The sequence below is a fragment of the Daktulosphaira vitifoliae genome, unplaced genomic scaffold (genome assembly GCF_025091365.1).
Source record: "Daktulosphaira vitifoliae isolate Bord-2020 unplaced genomic scaffold, ASM2509136v1 Scaffold_5, whole genome shotgun sequence".
In the NCBI taxonomy this organism is placed as follows: Eukaryota; Metazoa; Arthropoda; class Insecta; order Hemiptera; family Phylloxeridae; genus Daktulosphaira; species Daktulosphaira vitifoliae.
In genome coordinates, this window is record NW_026099576.1 from 12,983,716 (window position 1) to 13,005,231 (window position 21,516).

The following is a 21,516-nucleotide window of genomic DNA, read 5'->3' on the forward strand; positions in this document are numbered from 1 at the left end:
CCGTAAAAATTCAATATTAATTTATTGAATATCAATTTCATACTAAATTTAATTAATATAATTGTTATTTATTCGTATATTAAAATAATAAATCAAATAACTAAAAGGGATAAAATTAAGGGAATAAGAGTATTTTTGCTTTTGAAAAAATCTACCTATTTCTTAATATTAAACACCATCTACAGATTTGCATCGAAGCATTTCTTATGATAGTGATTTTAATCATTGTCAGATATCATCTATACTTGTCCCAACTATGTCACTTCCATACTGTGCGGCGATTCCACTGTGCTATCGTTTTTTTTTAATTATTTTGATTTAAAAACTACTGAACCAATTTTGATAATATATCTATGGAACTAATTTAAAAGCACGTCCTTTTAAATAAAAAAAAAATATTTTCGAAATCAGTTTATAAAAGACTGAGTTCTGAGGTAACAAATATAAAATATACAACCGAATTCATAATCTCATATTTTTTTTGGAGTCTGTTAAAAACAAATAAAAAAAATTGTGCCATATAAGTATTAAAGTATTCAATCTAGATTCCGCCCGAGTATCATTATATTAATTCACGGCAGATTCAAGCGACCCACAAGCGCTAGGAAAGTTCAGCTTTCTATAAGTAACTCAGTATTTTTTTATAAGTACTAGGACAGATCAAAGTTCAAAATAAAAGAGTTTTGATATACAGTTATAATTTTGTATAATAATTTAACCTTTAATTAGTAAATTAATAAAATAATAACATTTTAAATATAATCATGATCTATGATGACTTTATTGAGACTAGCGTGAATTCATTTAGTGAGCTAATGGCGAAATAACTAAACGTGCCGCTAACCACTAACCAAAATATATAATACACGCGATTTTAATTGTGATTTGTGTGCCATTCCCGCAAATTATTGACAAATATTACCATTTTTATAAATGCTCCTTCTGAGACATTATCATTTTCTTAGCAACAAGAAAACTGGTCATTTCTGCCTCTCTTGTCTCTTTCTTGTTAATAATTTTTTTACATGTTTAACTCAAAAGTAAATACTTTGCATATTATACTTTTTATAACTTTTAAAGTATAGTAGTATATTGAATTTGTAAGTAATTTTAGAATTAGCTTATATAAAAATAAAATAAATTTTATTGAATTATCCTGTATGGTAAAATTATTAAAGACGCCAAAGAGACATAGTCCAACAAATGAAAAACTAAATCATTTATTTTAATTTCAAACAAAATACTTATGATAATTTTATTTACTAAATATTCACAACTATTGTAACGTTCTTTAATTTAATATATTATTTTTAAAATATTAACTAATAATGTTACTGAAGTTCAGTAACTGAACAATATTTACAATAAAGAAATGCTTTATTGGATTTGAAGGTTTGATGAAACAATAATTAGTTGGTCTTAAATATAAATGTATCACAAAGTGAGGCATCAATAATACACGTGTTGTATATTCAGATCATTTCATTACTATTTTTTTAGTTCTGTAGTGGTCAGTGACAATTATTAAATTTAATAATGTTAAGTGTCCATTTTTATCAGTTATATTTTTATATTATTGTTGTCTATGGAATATGAAATAGGAAATAGTTGTTATTTGTATTATAGTTTTGTTAATACTGATTTCAAATGAAACATTAACGGATGTTAACACATGCAATTTACAACTATGCTTGTTCAAAAGTTATATGTGTGTAGCCCANAACTATGCTTGTTCAAAAGTTATATGTGTGTAGCCCAGTCAAGCTCCACGTAGCTTGAAATCGCATTACCCCTCTCATTGTAATGATAACAATCGTGTCCGGCACTACCGGCACCTTGCTGTCATTACGTTTATGTCCGCGGTTGACGTTATATCGAACCGTTGAGTCCAATGACTTGTAGCCAGTGAGCTGACATAGTTTTCTTTTGTTGGGTTTGTGTATAGGTGAAGCCCCAACGTACGGTTACTAAAGACTCAATCCATATTTGGAGTTGGTGTCCTTAGCGTCCACACACCGGTGGTGTTTCCTTTTTTGTGGTCCGTCGAGTTAGTGCGTCTTGTCACTGTAAAATTTATCGTGGCATTCAGAATTGTTAACGTCGGCCAAGAGGTATTTGTTGTGGAGATCTCAAAGCATTGCGATGTCACGCGGCGGAAGAAGTGTCAAGTGGCTGGGTGATGTTACTGCTTTATTTATGTTAATGTTGTTATTATATGTAATTATTTGATTTGTATATGATTAAAAGAATCGTGTCATTAGTAAAAAATAAAATAAATTGTTTTTAGCCTATTATTCGATTGTCAAGTAAAACCCCCGATCCGTCATTTATTAGTGACGTTTATTTAAACATTAAGATAATTAACTTAAAGTTTAAATATAAAGTCTTGAAATATTACTCTGGGAATTATAAGTTTCATATCATTATATTTTTACAGTACTAATTTAATGATTTATTATTTATTTATAATCTTTAAAACAATAAAGTAGATAATCCGGAATTTCTTGAAATAATATGTTTCATTTTTCTCTGGATCGTCAGTTACAAAAAATGAATTGTTTCACTCAATGTCTCACGGTTTTTAATGGCATTGATGACGTATTTTACGAGCTATAATAAAGTTAATTTTTATTTTAATTATAATAGTGAATTTATTCTTTGATCATTATGTTTCAGAGTTCAATTATATTATGTTAATTTATAAATTTTAAAAAGTTTTAAATATATTTTTTTTTGTACTAATTTATATCTATGTTTATGTATTAAGTCTTATAGCTAATTATAATCATCATTTTGATACTCTATTTTGCACTATTGGCGTTAATGAAGTATTATTATTTTTATAAGTAGAATCCAGATCATACACCTGGTGACAGATTTATAATAAAACGTTTTATTATAATTCTGTGCATGTTATCAATTATAATTGTTATCACTACCAACCATCCACTAAATTACTAAGATCAAGTGATATCCTTTAGATTATCATTCTTATGTAACAGGAAATAATTATTATTCTTATGTAACAGGAAATAATAATTACCTTATTTAAAGATATTGCTTATTGAAGTTTCTAGTATAGTTAATCAAATATTTTTATATACTTATTCTTGCTGAAATTAAAAAAATATGGCTGAATCAAAAATGGTGAAATTTAATAATGGACAATTATATCCAACTTTAGGTTTGGGCACGTGGCAGGTATTTATTAAATACCTTAGTTGAAAAATAATATTCTAATCGTTTTTGTTCTTTTAATAGGCATCTCGAGATTTAGATGAGAATGCCAAAAACTCAGTTTGCCAGGCTATCAAGAGTGCTATTGATATTGGTTATCGTCATTTTGATTGTGCCTACTACTATAATATTGAGAAAGAAGTTGGAAAAGCTATAGCAGAAAAAATTGAAGAAGGAATTATCAAAAGAGATGATATTTTTATTACTAGCAAGGTAATTTAAGATTAAAGTAGTTTATTTATAAGTAACCTTGATTAATTAATTTTTTTATTTTGTCAAGTATAGCATGAACAACTCACATTTTTAAAAATATATTACAGTTATAAACTTTCTCTAGATAAATAAATTACTTGAAAAATTATTTTTTTTTTAGCATACATTTGATATTTAATAATTAAGTATTGTTTATGCAAATGAATCATAAAAAAAAGTTGATTATTTTTACCTATGTTAGTTAATTATAATTTCAGTTATGAAACTTAAAAAATGATTTTTTACATAAAATTAACATATTTTGCTTAACTTCTAGACTGTAACATATTTAAAAAAAAAGTCGTTGGTACACATTTTTTTTTGAACTTTTAGTATATTATTAATTTTTAATAAAATTATTTTTTAAAGAACTCAAGATTATTGGAACATTTTCAAAAGTTATGTTGATAAAATTCTTTATACCTACGTTTCGAATTTTAAACCCTATGTTTAAGTAAAAATTGACAGATTTTTAAAAAAAGTATGTCAAATGAAAAGGCCATGTATATATTAGTTATTAAAACAAAATTTGTCATAATGAGGTTTTTAAGTCTATTCTATAGGAAATTCACCACTCAGAAAAATGTTATTGTAAAAGCCTTTTAATTGTCTCTTGAATGATTTATCTCAAGACAATCCTCTTTGATAATAACATGATAATGTTATTAATTATTTGACTCTTTGATAATGGTTTATTTGCTTATGTGATTTTAGCTTTGGAACGACCAACATAGGCCTGAATTAGTTGAAGTTACATTGAAGAATACATTAAATGATTTAGGTTTAAGTTATATAGACCTTTATCTTATTCATTGGCCTTTTGCAGTTAGTGTAAGTATTATAAGCAATCTTATTATTTAAATTTCAATATAACTTTAAAGTAAAAATTTATTTAATTTTTTGTTTGAATTTCTATGAAAAGATTTATTTTTATCATTTCTGAAATATATTATAGGAGGTAATTTTTCTTTTTAAGAAGTGTTAGTGTTTAGCATATTAAAATAATTAACTCTGTAAATTAAATTGTTTTTGATGTGGTGGTATAGATTTATTATTTTTTCATAGGAACATTTAATAAAAGTAAGAAAAATAAATTATTATCTTCTTTTTCAGGAAAATCCTAATGCTACTGATAGCGAAGGTCGCTTACTTGGATCTGATATTTCTTATACAGATACATGGAAGGCAATGGAACAATGTGTAACAAAAGGATTGGTGAAGTCTATTGGATTATCAAATTTTAATATTAAACAAATAAAAGATATATTGGAAATCGCCTCTATCAAACCAGTTGTTAATCAGGTTAATATCTTTGATTTTTCTGTTAGTCTTTTAGTAACATGTGATGGGATGTGTTCTTAAAATTTAATGTAACTATTACTCCTCTCAAAATGTTTATTTTTTATGAAATATATTTTATATTTTTTATTACCATTTCAAAAATATTTTGAACTTTTAGACTGAATAAGAAGTATAGTATTGTGCTATTATGTAACTTACAATTCTCTTTAAAGAAATTAGTTAGGGAGTTTTTGAAATAGTTATTAAAAAACATGTAAGATCAAAAATGTTTTTGAAAAGGCTATTTCTACTCTTCAATACATAAGTATTGTTTTAAAATTGTTTTATAATAATTTATAACTCTTATGGTCGCTATTCAGTAGGGTTTGTCTATAAAATCAATGTTTTGATTCGATACCAACATCGTTGAATTTTGTACAATATTGATTATTTTTGAGATAAAAAAAATAAACTTTGAATTTTAGTCACATTCCAATATTTATTTTAAAATATATATTATTTAATATTAGGCCAAAAAGTGTTTCTGATAATCTTGTTGACATTTTTTGTATTAAAATATATTACGATATATAAAATTCAAATAAGATGAAAAATTATATTTATTGATACAAAATTCTATTCTCAGATTGAGTTTTTATTATTTTGAGATTTTTTTTTATTCATAATTTTAACTAAAAATGAATAAAGTAAGGTGGTGTGGAGAGAATTAGAGAAAGAAATTCAGAATTGGAAGATATACAGCAACAACTGGTTGAAACTCAATCTAAAAATAAAATAAAATTATTGAGTCCAAAAAAAATTAAATCTTTATTAGATGATAGTGAAAAATAAGATGGTGTTTTATCTATTGTATTATTTTAAAAGTTTAAATTTTATTTGTGAAAAAAAGGAAAATTGTTTTTAGTTATAAAAAATAATAAAAAATACAAACACCACTTCTAATATTTTTTGTTTTATTATTATTATTTAAAACCAAAACACTGAAACTATAATACTAATATTTTATTTCATCAATTTAATATAACCAAATAATAATGTAAAAGCCTCGTAATAGAAAAAAAATTACTTCTTAATAACAAAAAGTAATTTGGAAATATTTTATTAATATATTAAATAGTTATCAGAGTATAGCTATTATCTATATTTTTTGGTGATAATTTCATTATATTTAGTTGGTATACTATGGGCTGATCTATACAACCATAGTACTATAAAGTATTCTTAACAATATAAAAATTGATAAAAGTATTTAAATATTACAAATTTAAATATTTATTTGAATATAGATTTATTTTTCATACAATATTGATGTATTTCAATATTGGAAACAACTTTTTTTTGCTATTGTAATATAATATCACTAAAAATTTACTACTATATTGATGTTCAAAAATATATCTTGACGAATCCTACTATTTAGTATTGTATTAATTATTGAATTTAATTAATATATTGAATTTTATATATTTTTATCTTTATTTTGATAAATAAAATTTATTCAGGTTGAAAGTCATCCTTATCTAATACAAAGAAAACTTAAAGAATTTTGTGACAGTCATTGTATATATTTGATAGCTTATGGACCATTAGGATCACCACATAGATCATGGGCAGCTTCTGATGAACATGTAGTTCTCAATGAACCTGTGGTAGCTGAAATCGCAGCTAATCATAATAAAAAGAAAGCTCAAATATTAATCAAATTTCAAGTAAATCTTTCTTAATTTTAAGTAAATTTTTATTAATATTTTTCATACTATTTAGATTCAAAGAGGTCTCTTAGTTATCCCTAAATCAGGAAATCCAGAAAGACAAAAACTCAACTTTGATGTATGGGATTTTGAATTAAGTAAGGATGAAATAGAATTACTCGAATCATTAGACAGAAACATCCGCTACTATAAATTCGAAACGTAAGTTTTGCTATTCAAATAATTACTTCATATTTTTTAAGAAACATGTTCTTATTTCTAGTGCATCACATTTAAAAGACTATCCATTTCATGATGAAGCTTGAATAATAACATATTTGAGTATAAGTATTACTCAAAAATTCAAAATATTTTTTTTTCAGTATGTTTTTTATTTATTGATGTCTAAATAAATATATAATCTAACAAAACTTAATCTTATTAAATTATGAATCATAGTTAGCTGTTGATATTTAATTGTTTATCATTTTTTTTTAATTTTACAAAAATTAAATTTGTTTATATTTATCTATTACGTCTAGATTAGTTATGATAAAATTCTTAGCAAAAGATCTTAATTTTTTGCTCTTAAAATATTTATTTTTTATAGGTATCTATAATTATAATTGAGAGGCACGTTTAGTTGCCTTGAAGATGTTTAAAAAAAAAAAAACCCAGCACAGTGGGGTCGCGGGATAATGGGGACGTTTCATAGTTGGGTTCAGTATGGATTTAATCTGACAGTGATTAAAATCACTATCATAAGAAACACTTTGATGCAAATCTGTAGATAGTGTTTAATTCTAAGAAATTGATGGATAATTACAAAAGCAACATCAACTTCTATTTCCCTAATTATACCCAGATTAGTAATTCTTTTAATTATATATTATATAATTTTTAATATTAATTGTTTCCAAATTATTATTGATTTTGATTTTTAATATGTTAAAAGTAATCATTTTGAATCTAATATTTTTTGTCCTTTAAAGTTAAAGTTTTAATAAAAAAAAAAAATGAATTTATTACCATAACTTTTAGCTCAACTTGCAAGTTTGAAATTGACATTATTAAATAGATAAAATGAAATTGTTAAGATTAATATGCAATCAGGAAATTTTATAATTACTATTTACAGTACATTTATCAGAAAAGTTCGATTTTTTTTACATTTTTATCGTAATAGATCGCTTAAATAAAAATCATTTCTAATTAATTTTTGGTGTTTAAAAAGATTCTACAATGGAAATATTCAGAATTTAATTAATTTTTAATGATTATATATCTAAAAAAACCAATAAAAAAAAAGTTGTTAAAAAGATTTACTCAATTGAACGTATTATAAAATTTGATTATAATTGTAAAAATCCATCGTTAAATTCAAGTGAAACTAAAAATCATTTTTTATTTAAATTTATGATTTGTCTATTGTAGACAAATTTATTCTATGTAATAAAATAAAAACAAATTTACTTATAGTGAATGTTCAAACACAAAACAATTAGCTTTATTAAGAAAATAACTTATAACAAAAAAAAAAAAACGAAACAACAAATAAATAAATATGAAATGGGCGTTCATTGTTTCCGCCAAATCTGAATAAGGTCATTTTTTCGTTTCCGCCAAACTGATCTTCTACCTGTCTATCTACTAAAAAATTTGAGAACCATTTAGCTTTATCCATGGTAGGCAGCTTCCCGTACCAAAATTTTCGGCTTTTATTAGCTATAGAATTCAATGTTACGTTCAGGTCTGTATTTATGATTTTTGCGTGGAGTATTAATAGTAATGAGCAAAATAAAGTAATTTTTTACAATATTTTTTTCCCATCGCCATCAATTAACATTTGCCCTCCTTAACCACTCCCTAAATACAGTCACATCGTTTTGGATAATTACTTATTTTATCACATAAATACACTTTTATAAACAAAATATGGCGTTTTACCAAAGGTAAATAAATTATAATAGATAACTGTCTTAAGTATGTATATTTTTGTAATAAATAATAAAAGTATAGTTTATAAAAATATCAGTGTTGGGAAAGTTCCTTTTTAAATTGAACTCGTTCCGTTCCCCGATCATTTTCTAAAATATCAACCNCCCGTTCATTTTCTAAAATATGAACTCGTTCCAGATCCTAGTTCTTTATATTAAGAAGGAACTTGTTCCAGATCCAGTTCCTCCAAAATAAGAACTCGTTCCACTCTTCGTTCCTTTTATGTAACCAAGTTATTTAAAAAATTTTTTTTATTATTATTATGAATTATTAGATTATATGGCATATTTAAATCAAAAGGCATAAATAAATATGTTAATTAATGTTTTATAACTAGCAACTACACAAAAACAATGTGACATCATTCTGTAATAAAAATGTATAACTGTACTACTGATCTTTTAAATCAGAATATAAATAACTACTATAATAATTAAAATGCTACACATTACAGATGTAGTTTTAAATATTATAACATTGTAATAATGCATATTTCTTACTATTAGACTTATAGCTGTTAACTGTAAAAAATTTGTACAGTTAACAACTATTTACACTATTTACAACTATTTATTTACAGTTTTACTATTTAATAGTATTATATTAAAAGTATTTTTAGTATTTAACACACACATTAATTACAAATTTGAGAATTATTAGTCCTATTAAAACAAAACAAAATTTTCATTTTATATACCAAATTTGTTTTGTTTTAATAGAACTAATTTTTCAAAAAGTGAATCACTTAATTTATTTCGTTTTTGTGTCATCACATTGGAACCTGTCGAAAACAGTCGCTCAACAGGAGCACTAGATGGAAGGGGTGCGTTAAATTCTAAAAATACTTTTAATATTGCAGGGTACAATAGTAACACAGTCAAGTCTTTCGACTTTTAAGACTTTTAAGAATAATTCTAACTCTTCAATACGAGATATTGAAGTTGTATTTTTCTCTACTGGTAAACAGAAAAAGTCTTCTTTACTTGCTATACGGGAAGATTCAGTTTCACTTGCTTCCGAACTAGAAGTATTGTATGTACACATATATTAAATATTTACTGTATACCTACATGTGATAATAACTCTATTTATAGTCAATTGATTCATTTAAACAGCCTACGATCTTAGCTGGGTATATAGGGGACTTCCATTGTCAAAAGTCAACTAAAAATACCTTAATATTTAATGTCTAGATTCGAAGAAAACTACACTAAAACATGTTTATAAAAATTTTTAGGAACTGTAATTTCCGTTCACGTTCCTTAAAAAATGGAATTTGTTCATTTTCCTCGTTCCTTTATTTTAAAAGGAAGCAGTTCCTAGCATCGTTCCTTCAAAAAGAACTCGTTCCAGGAATCCGTTCCTTTTGGAACCAGTTCCTTCTCAACACTGATTATAATTAGTAACTACACAAAAACAATGTGACATCATTCTGTAATAAAAATGTATAACTGTACTACTGATCTTTTAATTCAGAATATAAATAAATACTATAATAATTAAAATGCTACACATTACAGTTGTAGTTTGAAATATTATAACATTGTAATAATGCATATTTCTTATTATTAGACTTATAGCTGTTAACTGTAAAAAATTTGTACAGTTAACAACTATTTACACTATTTACAACTATTTATTTACAGTTTTACTATTTAATAGTATTATATTAAAAGTATTTTTAGTATTTAACACACACATTAATTACAAATTTGAGAATTATTAGTCCTATTAAAACAAAACAAAATTTTCATTTTATATACCAAATTTGTTTTGTTTTAATAGAACTAATTTTTCAAAAAGTGAATCACTCAATTTATTTCGTTTTTGTGTCATCACATTGGAACCTGTCGAAAACAGTCGCTCAACAGGAGCACTAGATGGAAGGGGTGTGTTAAATTCTAAAAATACTTTTAATATTGCAGGGTACAATAGTAACACAGTCAAGTCTTTCGACTGGCATTTTAAGAATAATTCTAACTCTTCAATACGAGAACTTGAAGTTGTATTTTTCTCTACTGGTAAACATATATTAAATATTTACTGTATACCTACATGTGATAATAACTCTATTTATAGTCAATTGATTCATTTAAACAGCCTACGATCTCGGCTGGGTATATAGGGGACTTCCATTGTCAAAAGTCAACTAAAAATACCTTAATATTTTAATGTCTAGATACGAAGAAAACTACACTAAAACATGTTTATAAAAATTTTTAGGAACTGTAATTTCCGTTCACGTTCCTTAAAAAATGGAATTTGTTCATTTTCCTCGTTCCTTTATTTTAAAAGGAAGCAGTTCCTAGCATCGTTCCTTCAAAAAGAACTCGTTCCAGGAATCTGTTCCTTTTGGAACCAGTTCCTTCTCAACACTGAAAAATATATAGTCATCAAAACATTGAAATAAAATTCAAATATTAGTTATAAGCTTAAAAAATATCTAATATATGAAATAATGTAATAAAAAATAGATCTATGATCTATACATTTTTCGGTAGTTGTTAGAAACTAATTTCNGATCTATACATTTTTCGGTAGTTGTTGGAAACTAATTTTACAAATTCAAGTCTGCTAATTTCTTTTTTATTAAACTTATCAATTGCCTCTTTTGTTTTATTGAAACGGATTTCAATTTTACTCCGTACGCTTATTGAGATTGCGTTATTAGAACTATATATTTTAATGTAATTATAAGATTGAAAGTTTTCTATTAAAATTTTTAAAAATATATTAATAAAGAATGTGCCTTATAAAATTGATCATTAAAATGTGAATGGAATGTTTCACAATTATTTGTTGTCCGGGCCAATGAGGGGTCTATCAATGCCCAAATTTTAGGAGGATATTTGCTTTCCTCAGAAATATAATTGTCGATTAAGTAATCAGCATATTGAATAAAAGTTGTTCCCTCAGGTATTGATGTCATGAAGTCATCAACGAAACAATCAGACACGTCTTCTGGATTTAAAAAAGTTAACCCGAAGGTACCTTTTAACCATTCACATGTTTTATAAGCATTACTCAAACCTAACTCTTAAAGTTTTCTGTACCAACTCTGGNACATGTTTTATAAGCATTACTCAAACCTAACTCTTGAAGTTTTCTGTACCAACTCTGGGTTAAGTGAAATCTACAACCAATTATAGTAATTAATGGCCACACAATTAGAGCAGCTTTGTGAATAGAAACTTCGAAATCGGCAGTTATATTTTCAGGATACAGTAATAACTTTTTTCAGCGCATTTATATTTTATAACCTCAAAAGCTTCTTTATAAGTCTCTATAAATTAATTTTTTAATAAACAAAAAACAATTGGTACATAGTAATTGTTTATATATCCGTGTATGGTAAATAATTGTACAAAATTTTTTGAGCAATACTGAAAAGTTCCGTCTACATATATTGATTTGGAATTGCAAAGAAATTTAAGGATTGTATCACAAGAAAAAATAATAATATTTTTCTCATGATCGTTGTGTAATAAAAACTGTTCTCCGCGCGTAGTTAAAACTTCTGTATTATCAATAATTGTATGTAATTCACTTATAGATTCTGGGTTAGTAGGAAAAAATTGTCGTGTAGTGCGATAAATAGTTTGGCGAATACATGACACATCCATTGTCGTAAAATTATTATTACTTAATGTTTGAATTTCCCCTAAAATTATTTTTTGCGGTCTTTGGTAAATATCGTCTACGGCTTTGCGTTTACAAGCGCCAGCTAATTTTTGTCTCATAATTATGGGATCAGAATAAGGGCCATTACATGTATGTTCTATAAGACATATTAAAACTAATTTAAAATAAGGTCAGCTTTAATCAATTTAACTAAAAATTTTAAAAATACCTGTTTGATCAATAATTTCATCAAGCTCATTCACGTGAATGGTACCTTTGCATTCTTTTACAAAACAACGCCAACGTATGTTACCCGTTTGTATTGCTTTATATGCAAAACGAAACTTAAAATTATTCAATAAAATCATTTGTTGACCCCGCTTACTTCTGATATATTCAAATGACATTTTAATTAAAAAAATAAAATAAAAAAGAACGGATGCAAAATATTTATCGATATACCGATCAATACACTGCTATCTAACTAACAATAACAGAATAGGAAAAAGTTCGATTAAATGAAAAGTAGATAATTATTATAGGGTTATTTTGGCAAATATTTTAACCAGTGGTTCTCAAGCTTCTATTTGTAGACAGGTATAAACTATCGGTTTGGCGGTAACGAAAAACCGACCTTATTCAGATTTAGGGTCAGATTTATAAAAAAATATACCAAATGATAGTTAAAGACATCATACATCCATAAAAAAAATAATTATATTGATCCATACATCTTTCAAAAAGTTATAGCATTATAACCAGTTATTTATTTGTTTAACATTATTATTTTCCATAAGCTTTTATAAAATTGTTCTATATTGTATTAACAGTACGTAATTAACATGTGCTACCATAGTTTCAAATGTTTTTAATTCAATACAAATACTTTCATTACTTTTAAGTCTACTTTAAAGTGTATTTATATGATAGATTTGAAACTGAATACCATAAATCTTAAAAGAGATAAAAAATACAATGAGCTTAAAAAGAAGTAACAGTTATTCTGACATAACTGGTAATGCAACATTACAGTGCTTGGCTAGTGGCATTAACTATCCTATTGGAGAGATTGAGGTAGATTTTTTCTTTAGGAAATAAACTCAATTTAAGTGTTAAGATGAACTTATTAAAATTACATATATTTTTATATGAAAATAATATCTATATTAACTTTAAGCCATCTTAACTTTGTTTCATATTTTACAATATACTTTATTTTTCTTTAAAATGGTTAAATTGATACATTATAACTCTTCAGTTTGTTATTGGAAGTTCTCTTGCCTATTCACTTGTAATTGAAGAAACATCTATAGCACGACGACATAAATTTTATAAATAAATCCAATGGCCAATATCTTATTTCTCACAATGTAAGACTTAAAATTTTTATTGCATGTTTATATTAATTTAGCTATCAAAGAGAATAATTAATTCTAAGTTGATTAACAATATCTGTACTACAGGGAACAGGTAATGAAACTTATGTAAATTGTGTGCAAATTCCTAATAACCAAAATGATTATCAAGTTTTAAATCATGGAGATGTTATTTCCTTTGCAGATGGGAGTGGAAGTTATAAATATCTTTACAGATTTGTTTTACAAACAAATACAGATAAAAAATTGAAGTAAGATTATTCTTAAGACATCATGTGTGTAAGTAATTTGTAGAATATGGATAAACAATACACTAATATAATCAAATCTATTATTCATTTTATTAAACGCCATCAAATAAATTGATTAATATAAACACTATATCTAAATCAAAATTATCTGAAAAAATATTATTTTAATTCATTCTTTTAATATATGGCAGTTATTTTTATTATAAACTTTCTAACCGCTTAATATGATAATTACAAAGAGTATGAACAATATTTGTTTATAAAACTTTAAATATAGATTTTACATTTAATGTTGTTAAAAAATGAAAAAAATTATTCCTTTTTAAATTTTAACTTTTAAACTATGACACGACTTACGTAGCAAAAAAGGTGGTCGACTCTGGTTTTGAGAGTAGAGACCCGTGGGCCGTTTATTAAATTAGCGACAACAGATTATTTTAACAAAAATAAAACAAACCGAAAAGATAAACACAGTAATAATAATCTTTGCATAATATCGCGGCACTTTCGATGGCGTCGACGACGCGATGTCCGGCGTGATCGTTGGGCGACAACAGGTTAGCAGCGTTGTAGGCGACGGGCGCGGTTACGGATTGGTTTGTTGACGTTGTCGCTTTCACAACGGGAGGAAGACTCTCACACCATTTGCGGCGGGTCGTCGTCGGCCGTGCGGCATTTGCTGGACTTTGCACCGTGGCGTATGGCACGCGATGTTGGTCAGTCAAATACTCATAGTAAGGCGACGGCCGATAAAGGTGGCACGACTCAAGGGGCATCGTGTATAATGAAGCGACGCGGGCCGTGTCAAATATGCTTTGCTCACAAAAAATATTAAAAAAAACTTGCATTCATGGTAAAATGCTTTTTTGCAAAATTCCAAATTATGCTTAAAATATTTCATTCATATATACCCTGTTCTTTTAAAATTACTCTGCTATTTGTGTTTAATTTTTATAAAGTCGGATGTGTAAATTAATTGCATTTATTTTTCAGATGAAATAATGAAGTATATGGTGAAGAATATGAATCTAGTAAAAGTCAATTTTATGTTGACAATATTGTAAGTTATAATTCCGTGGATTATCTTTTTTTTTACTATTCATTTCTTTAAATGAATACAAAAATTATATATTTATTTTTAATTTTTACTTATGATACGACCCTATTTGGGTACATATCTCATATGCCTGTTAACAGTAACCCAACATTTTAATTAGTACATATCACATTAGAAAAAACTAATTAAAGTATAATGGATTCAAATAATAATAAAATAAAATAAAATAATAATCTATGGATTCAAGATATGTTGAGAATGTCCATCAGGGAGATGACAATGTGCTATAAACATCATGAGAATTATAATTTTTTAAATCACAATTACATAATAATAATAAGTTCAAATAATATTAATTAGATGTTAAGCATTCATATGGCAGGTCTCAACTGCTTGTTGCACTACATTTTTACATACAGTTTTCTGAAAGAATGTGTAAAATTTTCAGCGGGTCTCTGTATATCTATCTGTAATAAGCATGAATGCTGACCAAGCTGTTAAATGTTATTAACTGAACCAAGATTTGTGCACAAAATGTGACCGTATCACTTATTTAAATCCAATTTTTTTAATTATTAGTTGATTTATTTTAGCTGAAAAGTGAAAAAGCATCAATAAAGCGTTTTATAAATGCTAAATTTGATAAATTTAATGAAATAATTAATCAAGCATCAAAAAAAGTTAAAAAATTGAAAAAAACAGTTCTAAAAGTAAATATATTTTAAGTAAAAATAACTTAACCTCTGGTTAATACATATATTATTTTCACAAAATAATAATTTTTTTTATTAACATTTACTATAATTAAAAAAATATACNTTTTCACACAATAATAATTTTTTTTATTAACATTTACTATAATTAAAAAAATGTATATATAGATTGTATTAGTTTTTAAATTAGTTCTAAAATCATGTTTTATTAACCTATATTTTTGTATTAAATCATATTAAAAAAATTTTTGTCCGCAGCATAAACTCACCAATAATGAATTAACAAAAAAGAATTTAGATTACCAAAATACTTTAAAAATTCAACAAGGTGATTATATAAGTATATATATTGTTATTAACTTACTTTATTTAATTTTACACTTGTTTAAGCAAAGTCACATGATATTCTTAGTATATAACATGAAATATACTGATTCTTAATCTGGACTTATTTATCTGTATAAAATATATAAATAAATAGCCTATGAACTCCATTTTTTTATTTTTTGGATGGAGTTCACGTAATGGGGTATAAATTAATTTTGGGCTTATTTATTACTATTGTATTAAATTGAACATTAGAAACATTGGTAACAATATCATGTCCATACATTTTTGTTTATAAAACATTACATTTTTTTATATTATAACAATTATAATTCAAATCTCTAAGAAAAATATAATTTATAATGCATTGTCATGTGTGGTCTTAATTGATTTTTATAAATATTTTAGAAACATCTTCATCACGTTTTAAAAATAAATAAATCTTATTCTTTCTATTAAATATTTTGATAAGAAAAAATATTAATTAAAAAATAAAACACCTATGGATTTAAGACATTTTTGAAAAAATTAATTTATCTTATATTTCCTAAACTTTCAATTGTATTAAGGCTAATGTTAAATTACATTAAAAAGAGGTATTTATCAAATTATTATCATTTTAATTCTATTTTCTAGATAAAATTTTTAAGTTAAACTTTGTTAAGTCATTTAATAGCTTTAACATACTTTGTTATTATCTTTTTTTTTGAGAAGTTAATTTTTTTGTTTGAATTTCTTTTCTAGATCAAATATCAAAAATTGAAGAAACAATCAAAGAAAAAGTTTATAGTGTTCTAGAAAGTGATTTTCAATGTTCAATTTGTAATGAATTAATGGTTAAGGTATTATTTTTACATTTAAATCCATTAATAGTGGAAATATAACACGTCATCATGTTAAAAGTTCTTAGCAAATTTATTATGTTACTTTGGTTAAAAAATGCATTAGGGAATACTTTTTAATCAATTTTAATATTGCTAAATAATATAAAGTGATAGTAGAGATCTGAAAACTTTTTGAACTTTCTAATTCTAGAATTGTAAATAAAATTTCTGAAAAGTAAAGCTAAAATATTTTAATTAAAAAAATAATTTCTGATGAAATTTTTTTTTTATTAGTTAAAAAAGTAAATAAATGTGTTTAAAAATCAATTGTAAAATTCATATAGTAAAATCTAGTAAAGTAATTTAAAATGCTTTTCTTTAGGTAAATGTACATATTTTTATTTTGAACTAACAATTAATATGATTGCTAAACATATGAAGACACAAATTTTCAATTTAAAATAAAATTTGCTTAATCTTCTAAGATAAAAAACAATTTTACAATTACTTCATTTACTTCATTTACTTACATTTACATTACTTTTGCATGATGTGTGACATTTTAAAGTAAATTTGTTTATGAAAATAAAATGCAATTTAAGTAAAATGAATAATATTACTATGTCATTGTCTATATATTATTATTTTATAATTTAGTAACTTTTTTTATCCAAAATTTAAATAAGTTTTTAAATTTTGTTTTTGATAAATTAGCTTCTAAGAGACTGAAAAAAAAATCACATACTTCATAATTATACCAACAAAATTATTTTATTTTAGAATTTGGGTTTGAAGTTTAAATAAAACATATTTTATCTCAAAATGTTAGTTCAAGAAAACTTGAATTTTACGCATCCATAAATTAGATTAAAAAAATGATTTTAAATATCTCATTATCATTGGGAAATAAATAAAATTTAGTCATAAATTGTGAAAATGAATATTTTATATAAAATTTAATATGTAAATTTGGTTTTTTTTTTAGGCGTGTACAATTAATTGCAGCCATACATTTTGTGAAATTTGTTTAAATACTTGGTTGAAAAATAGTCAAGTGTGTCCTCTTTGTCGAACTTTAGTTCAAACCAAAACTTTTTGTCTATCTTTGGATAACTTTATTACTAATATTTGTAATCTTCTTGGGAATGCAATAAAAGAACATCGGGAAAAAGTACAACAAGAAAGTAAGTATATTTGAACATTTATTAACTTATATTTATTGTTTTAACTATTTTTAGAATTGACAGTTAATGTCCCACGAGTAGAGTATGCACCACAAACTGCTAGAAGAGGTGGTAGAAGAAGAGGTACAACTCAACGTCGAAATACACAACCTGCACATGTTCAATAAGAAACAGTTCAAAGAATTCATGAAGTTATGTTTTGATAAATACCTGAATTTTTGACTAATGTAATACATTTTAAACTTTCCAAAAGAAAAATTACTTTTTACTCTTTCATATTTTAAAAAATCGAACAAAATATAATTAAATAATTATTTAAATTATTTAATTTTTATAATTAAATAATAATTCATGTGAATTTTGTAAATAATTTTAGTTTGTTTTTGTACAACTTAGTTTAATAAACTGATACTACAAATGTAATTTGTAAATTTAAACTTTGAATTTAAAATTGTTAAATTTTAATTAAAAGATATTTGATACCAAGCAAAATGATAAGTACTTTTTTAACAACTATGAGCACAATAACATTATTTAATGTTTTTAATACAAATATAAATAAGCATAAGTGTTTTAATTATATTTTACATGAACTCGATTAAATAATAAAATAAAACCTTGGGAGCTAGAGATATTGGTTGGTACATAAGGATTTTATTCGGCACCGGGTTCCTACTAAAGCGGTTAGCCCATATGACTAATAATAAAAAATAACAATAAATTTCAATGATAGATTTCTAAGCATAAAAAAAAGAAAGATTACCATTCATCTAATTAATATGTTTTTTTCTGTATGATATGATTTTCAAATGTATAAATTCATATTTAAATTCAATTTTGAACATTCAATTTTAGACATTGAACTATAAAATAATTTTACATACAATGAGAAGATATACTCCAAGTCAATCCACGGATTCAACGATTCGACGCACAGTGGGGCAAAAGTTGGCATTAAATCATGGAGCAAAAAAATATATTCCTAAAATTAATATTATTTTTATTTTTATCCATCAGATATATAAAAAGTCATTTACATAATATTAACATAGGTATTTACTATATACTAAAATCCCAGCCCCTCATAGCTTCACCTGAAACAGATTTTACGTTTTTTCTGCTTTAAAATTCCGATTTTTTTTTAACTGCGGTCTCCACACAATCTCATATCCACTATGTTGTATTTCATTCTGCTAATATGTAATTTTGTCAGGGAGTTCCATTAATTCTTGAAATTACATGAATTTGATTATAGAAATGATTCTTAGGAAGGCGTACTTTTAATATACAAAAATTTACTGAAAAGGATCTTTATTTGCGGTATGCTGTGTATACAATTATGCACCTAAAAATTCTGCTATCATTTTTGATTTCGAACACTGGTCAAGTCCCTCAATATATTACCTCTTACTCACAAATATTTTGTTCAAAATCTATTTATGAAATGGGGAAAAGTTCAATGAATGCTATGGGACATTAGCCACTCAGAAATTTCAATCAAACACCTCAAGTTTAGATTAATTTCAAACAATACGACAAAATTAAAAAACTATAATCGAATCATAATAATCATAGACCGTAATATTTAAAAAACATTATACATTTTGTAATAATTTTGATTATAAGTAATGTTTCAATAAATAAACCATTACGTTATGATACTAAATTAAGTTCAGAAATATTTTTCGACCTAATATGTTATCAAAATCGTTTTTAGTTAAAATATAACTGCAAGCGCAACTCGTCAAGATTTTATCTAGCATCTAGAGGAATAAATATGATTATACTTTTGTAGGAATCCGATAAAGTGTCTTTAAAAAAACTTTTTTTAACTACGGCAGCCGTTTACATCCAGAAGATAAAGTGCCGAGACAAATTTTTTTTTTTCATTTTATAGCACATAAAATAAGCTTTAATTTTATATATGTTTAAAGGACGCAGTATTTCCAGAACATTTCCAAAAATTAAATTGAAAAAGTTAGTTTTTGTAAAAAAGTTGTTCTATTAAATCCCCCCCCCCATGATCAGGTTAAGTGTTAAATTTTCAAAAAAATGATATCAAATGAAAGGGAAATATCTAAGGATTTAGTATAAAAAAAAATTATGTTGATTTGTTTATTTTTGAAAAAGTTATGGAAGTTTTAAGAAAAAAAAGGTGAAAAAAATGACAAAATTTACCGATTTTTAAATTTGTAATTTTTCTGGAGTTTCCCCTATTTGCGGGGAACGAGGGCAAATTTTTCAATTTTTAAGGGTAATGTCTTCAACTAGATACGATATATGATCTTTTGACGTATTGTTAAAAGAAATCGGTCCAGCGAGAGCTGAGAAAAAGTGGTAACAGATTTAATTTACGCAAAACGGAAACATTATAAATCCCTAATTGTAATCCATAATATCAAAATTATTTAAAACGTATAACGCAATAATATTGTTAATGCAAAAACAAAATAAATGATTTTGACTCAAGTCCTGGTTTTGATCTTATTATAGCGTGAAGTATATTGCAACAACAATTATAATAAATATAATATTATAATCAAATCAATTAAAATACTTATAACAAATAAATTGTTATCTCTCATTTTATAATATCACATGTTTACAAGTGATACCATATAAGTTGTTCTAGTTTTTGTTTAAATTTACGTTTGAATACGAATTAAGAACGTTAATTGAGAAATCTAGATATTCTCTACACTTCCGAATTGCGTGCATAAAAATTGAAGTATTTGCACTACTAGATTGTACAGTGTACAATATGCAAATTAAAAAACGTATTTTTGGAGTCCTAGTTCAAAACTCCACTAAAAAAAAGTATGGTACACGATACTAATAACGCAAATTGGAATTTCTTAGGGGTATTATGATTTTGTAAAACTTTTGATGATTTTTGCTCAACACACCTCAAGAATCACTAATTATTTAAAAGAAAGAGGTAAAAGAGATTAGTTTTTACTATTCTCTTTAATTAAAATCCCTTATAGATATATTGTATGATATATTTCAAAATTAATTACTTATAATTATTTTTTATAATAATATGTCATAAATGGCACGTGAAATCACAAGGTTTCAATTGCGCTATAAATGCATAAATTAGCTACCATGAAAAACCGACAACTGCAGTTATCTGTTGTATTTAAACAATACCCCATTGTTTTAACTAAAAATTTATATATATTTTTTTTAAATAGCTAACGCTCGTTGCAGTTATGTATTAAAATATTTTCATTTATTTATTTTTTTATGAGAAAACGTATATACAAACAGTTAGTTGCAGTAATTCTTGAAAATGCAATTTTAATTATTATTGTTCAATATTCTTTTAAGTCATTTGTTAAAGGTTCTTATTTGTTTATACGATTCAGGTTCAACACAACATTCAATAACTAAAACAAGTTTTATAATTAGCACAATAGTTATATTATTTGTAAAGCTACTACTATGGGATGATTTTAAGATATCATATTTTTGTTGATTTCGTAATCTCCAGATAACATTACACTACACTTTTTTCGACAGTTATAATTCATTGATTATAAATTTATTTATTTTTATCAACAAAACTTTATTTGTTATAAATATTTACAACCTGTTATACACAATAAAAAATATTTTAAATATGTTATAAGAATTCATTATATGCTACATGTTTTTTTTTAGCAATAATTTAAGATATT

The 21,516-nt window shown here is 25.0% G+C and overlaps 5 protein-coding genes across 6 annotated transcripts in view; 3 read left to right on the plus strand and 2 right to left on the minus strand.

Moving 5' to 3' along the window:
• The window catches only part of LOC126908151 (uncharacterized), a 45,218-nt gene that overhangs the window by 332 nt on the left and 23,370 nt on the right, over nucleotides 1-21,516 (plus strand). The window lies entirely within an intron of this gene.
• LOC126908140 (1,5-anhydro-D-fructose reductase-like) lies at nucleotides 2,882-7,012 on the plus strand. Its single transcript, XM_050690042.1, has 7 exons — nucleotides 2,882-3,201; nucleotides 3,262-3,450; nucleotides 4,204-4,320; nucleotides 4,603-4,791; nucleotides 6,294-6,500; nucleotides 6,556-6,704; nucleotides 6,766-7,012. Exons 1-7 carry the CDS (start codon nucleotides 3,130-3,132, stop codon nucleotides 6,806-6,808), a joined length of 966 nt encoding a protein of 321 aa, XP_050545999.1. The 5' UTR covers nucleotides 2,882-3,129; the 3' UTR covers nucleotides 6,809-7,012.
• On the minus strand, nucleotides 11,027-11,714 carry LOC126908189 (uncharacterized; the record flags this gene model as incomplete). Its single annotated transcript, XM_050690100.1, has 2 exons — nucleotides 11,027-11,510; nucleotides 11,570-11,714. Coding segments are annotated over 2 exons (453 nt in total), but the record flags the coding sequence as incomplete, so codon positions are not given.
• Nucleotides 11,771-12,559, minus strand: LOC126908190 (uncharacterized). Its single transcript, XM_050690101.1, has 2 exons — nucleotides 12,331-12,559; nucleotides 11,771-12,258 (listed from the first exon to the last, which is right to left on the minus strand). The coding sequence occupies exons 1-2, from the start codon at nucleotides 12,506-12,508 to the stop codon at nucleotides 11,771-11,773; spliced, it is 666 nt and encodes a 221-aa protein (XP_050546058.1). The 5' UTR covers nucleotides 12,509-12,559.
• Nucleotides 13,366-18,121, plus strand: LOC126908153 (E3 ubiquitin-protein ligase RNF8-like). Of its 2 annotated transcripts, XM_050690067.1 has the most exons (6): nucleotides 13,366-13,471; nucleotides 13,565-13,728; nucleotides 14,722-14,788; nucleotides 16,570-16,667; nucleotides 17,635-17,833; nucleotides 17,888-18,121. In XM_050690067.1, exons 4-6 carry the CDS (start codon nucleotides 16,659-16,661, stop codon nucleotides 17,998-18,000), a joined length of 321 nt encoding a protein of 106 aa, XP_050546024.1. In that variant the 5' UTR covers nucleotides 13,366-13,471; nucleotides 13,565-13,728; nucleotides 14,722-14,788; nucleotides 16,570-16,658; the 3' UTR covers nucleotides 18,001-18,121. The 2 variants fall into 2 exon arrangements, with proteins under 2 accessions (XP_050546024.1, XP_050546023.1); XM_050690066.1 differs by lacking the exons at nucleotides 13,366-13,471; nucleotides 13,565-13,728 and adding an exon at nucleotides 14,048-14,581.

Excerpts from the sequence above, each read along its gene's own strand:
- LOC126908190 (XM_050690101.1), bottom strand. The coding sequence starts at position 12,508 with ATGTCATTTGAATATATCAGAAGTAAGCGGGGTCAACAAATGATTTTA. Across the intron at positions 12,259-12,330 it reads TGAAATTATTGATCAAACAG|AACATACATGTAATGGCCCT; the intron begins GTATTTTTAAAA and ends TATGTCTTATAG.
- LOC126908140 (XM_050690042.1), top strand. The coding sequence starts at position 3,130 with ATGGCTGAATCAAAAATGGTGAAATTTAATAATGGACAATTATATCCA. Across the intron at positions 3,202-3,261 it reads TAGGTTTGGGCACGTGGCAG|GCATCTCGAGATTTAGATGA; the intron begins GTATTTATTAAA and ends TTCTTTTAATAG. Across the intron at positions 6,705-6,765 it reads CGCTACTATAAATTCGAAAC|TGCATCACATTTAAAAGACT; the intron begins GTAAGTTTTGCT and ends TCTTATTTCTAG.
- LOC126908153 (XM_050690067.1), top strand. Across the intron at positions 17,834-17,887 it reads GGAAAAAGTACAACAAGAAA|AATTGACAGTTAATGTCCCA; the intron begins GTAAGTATATTT and ends AACTATTTTTAG.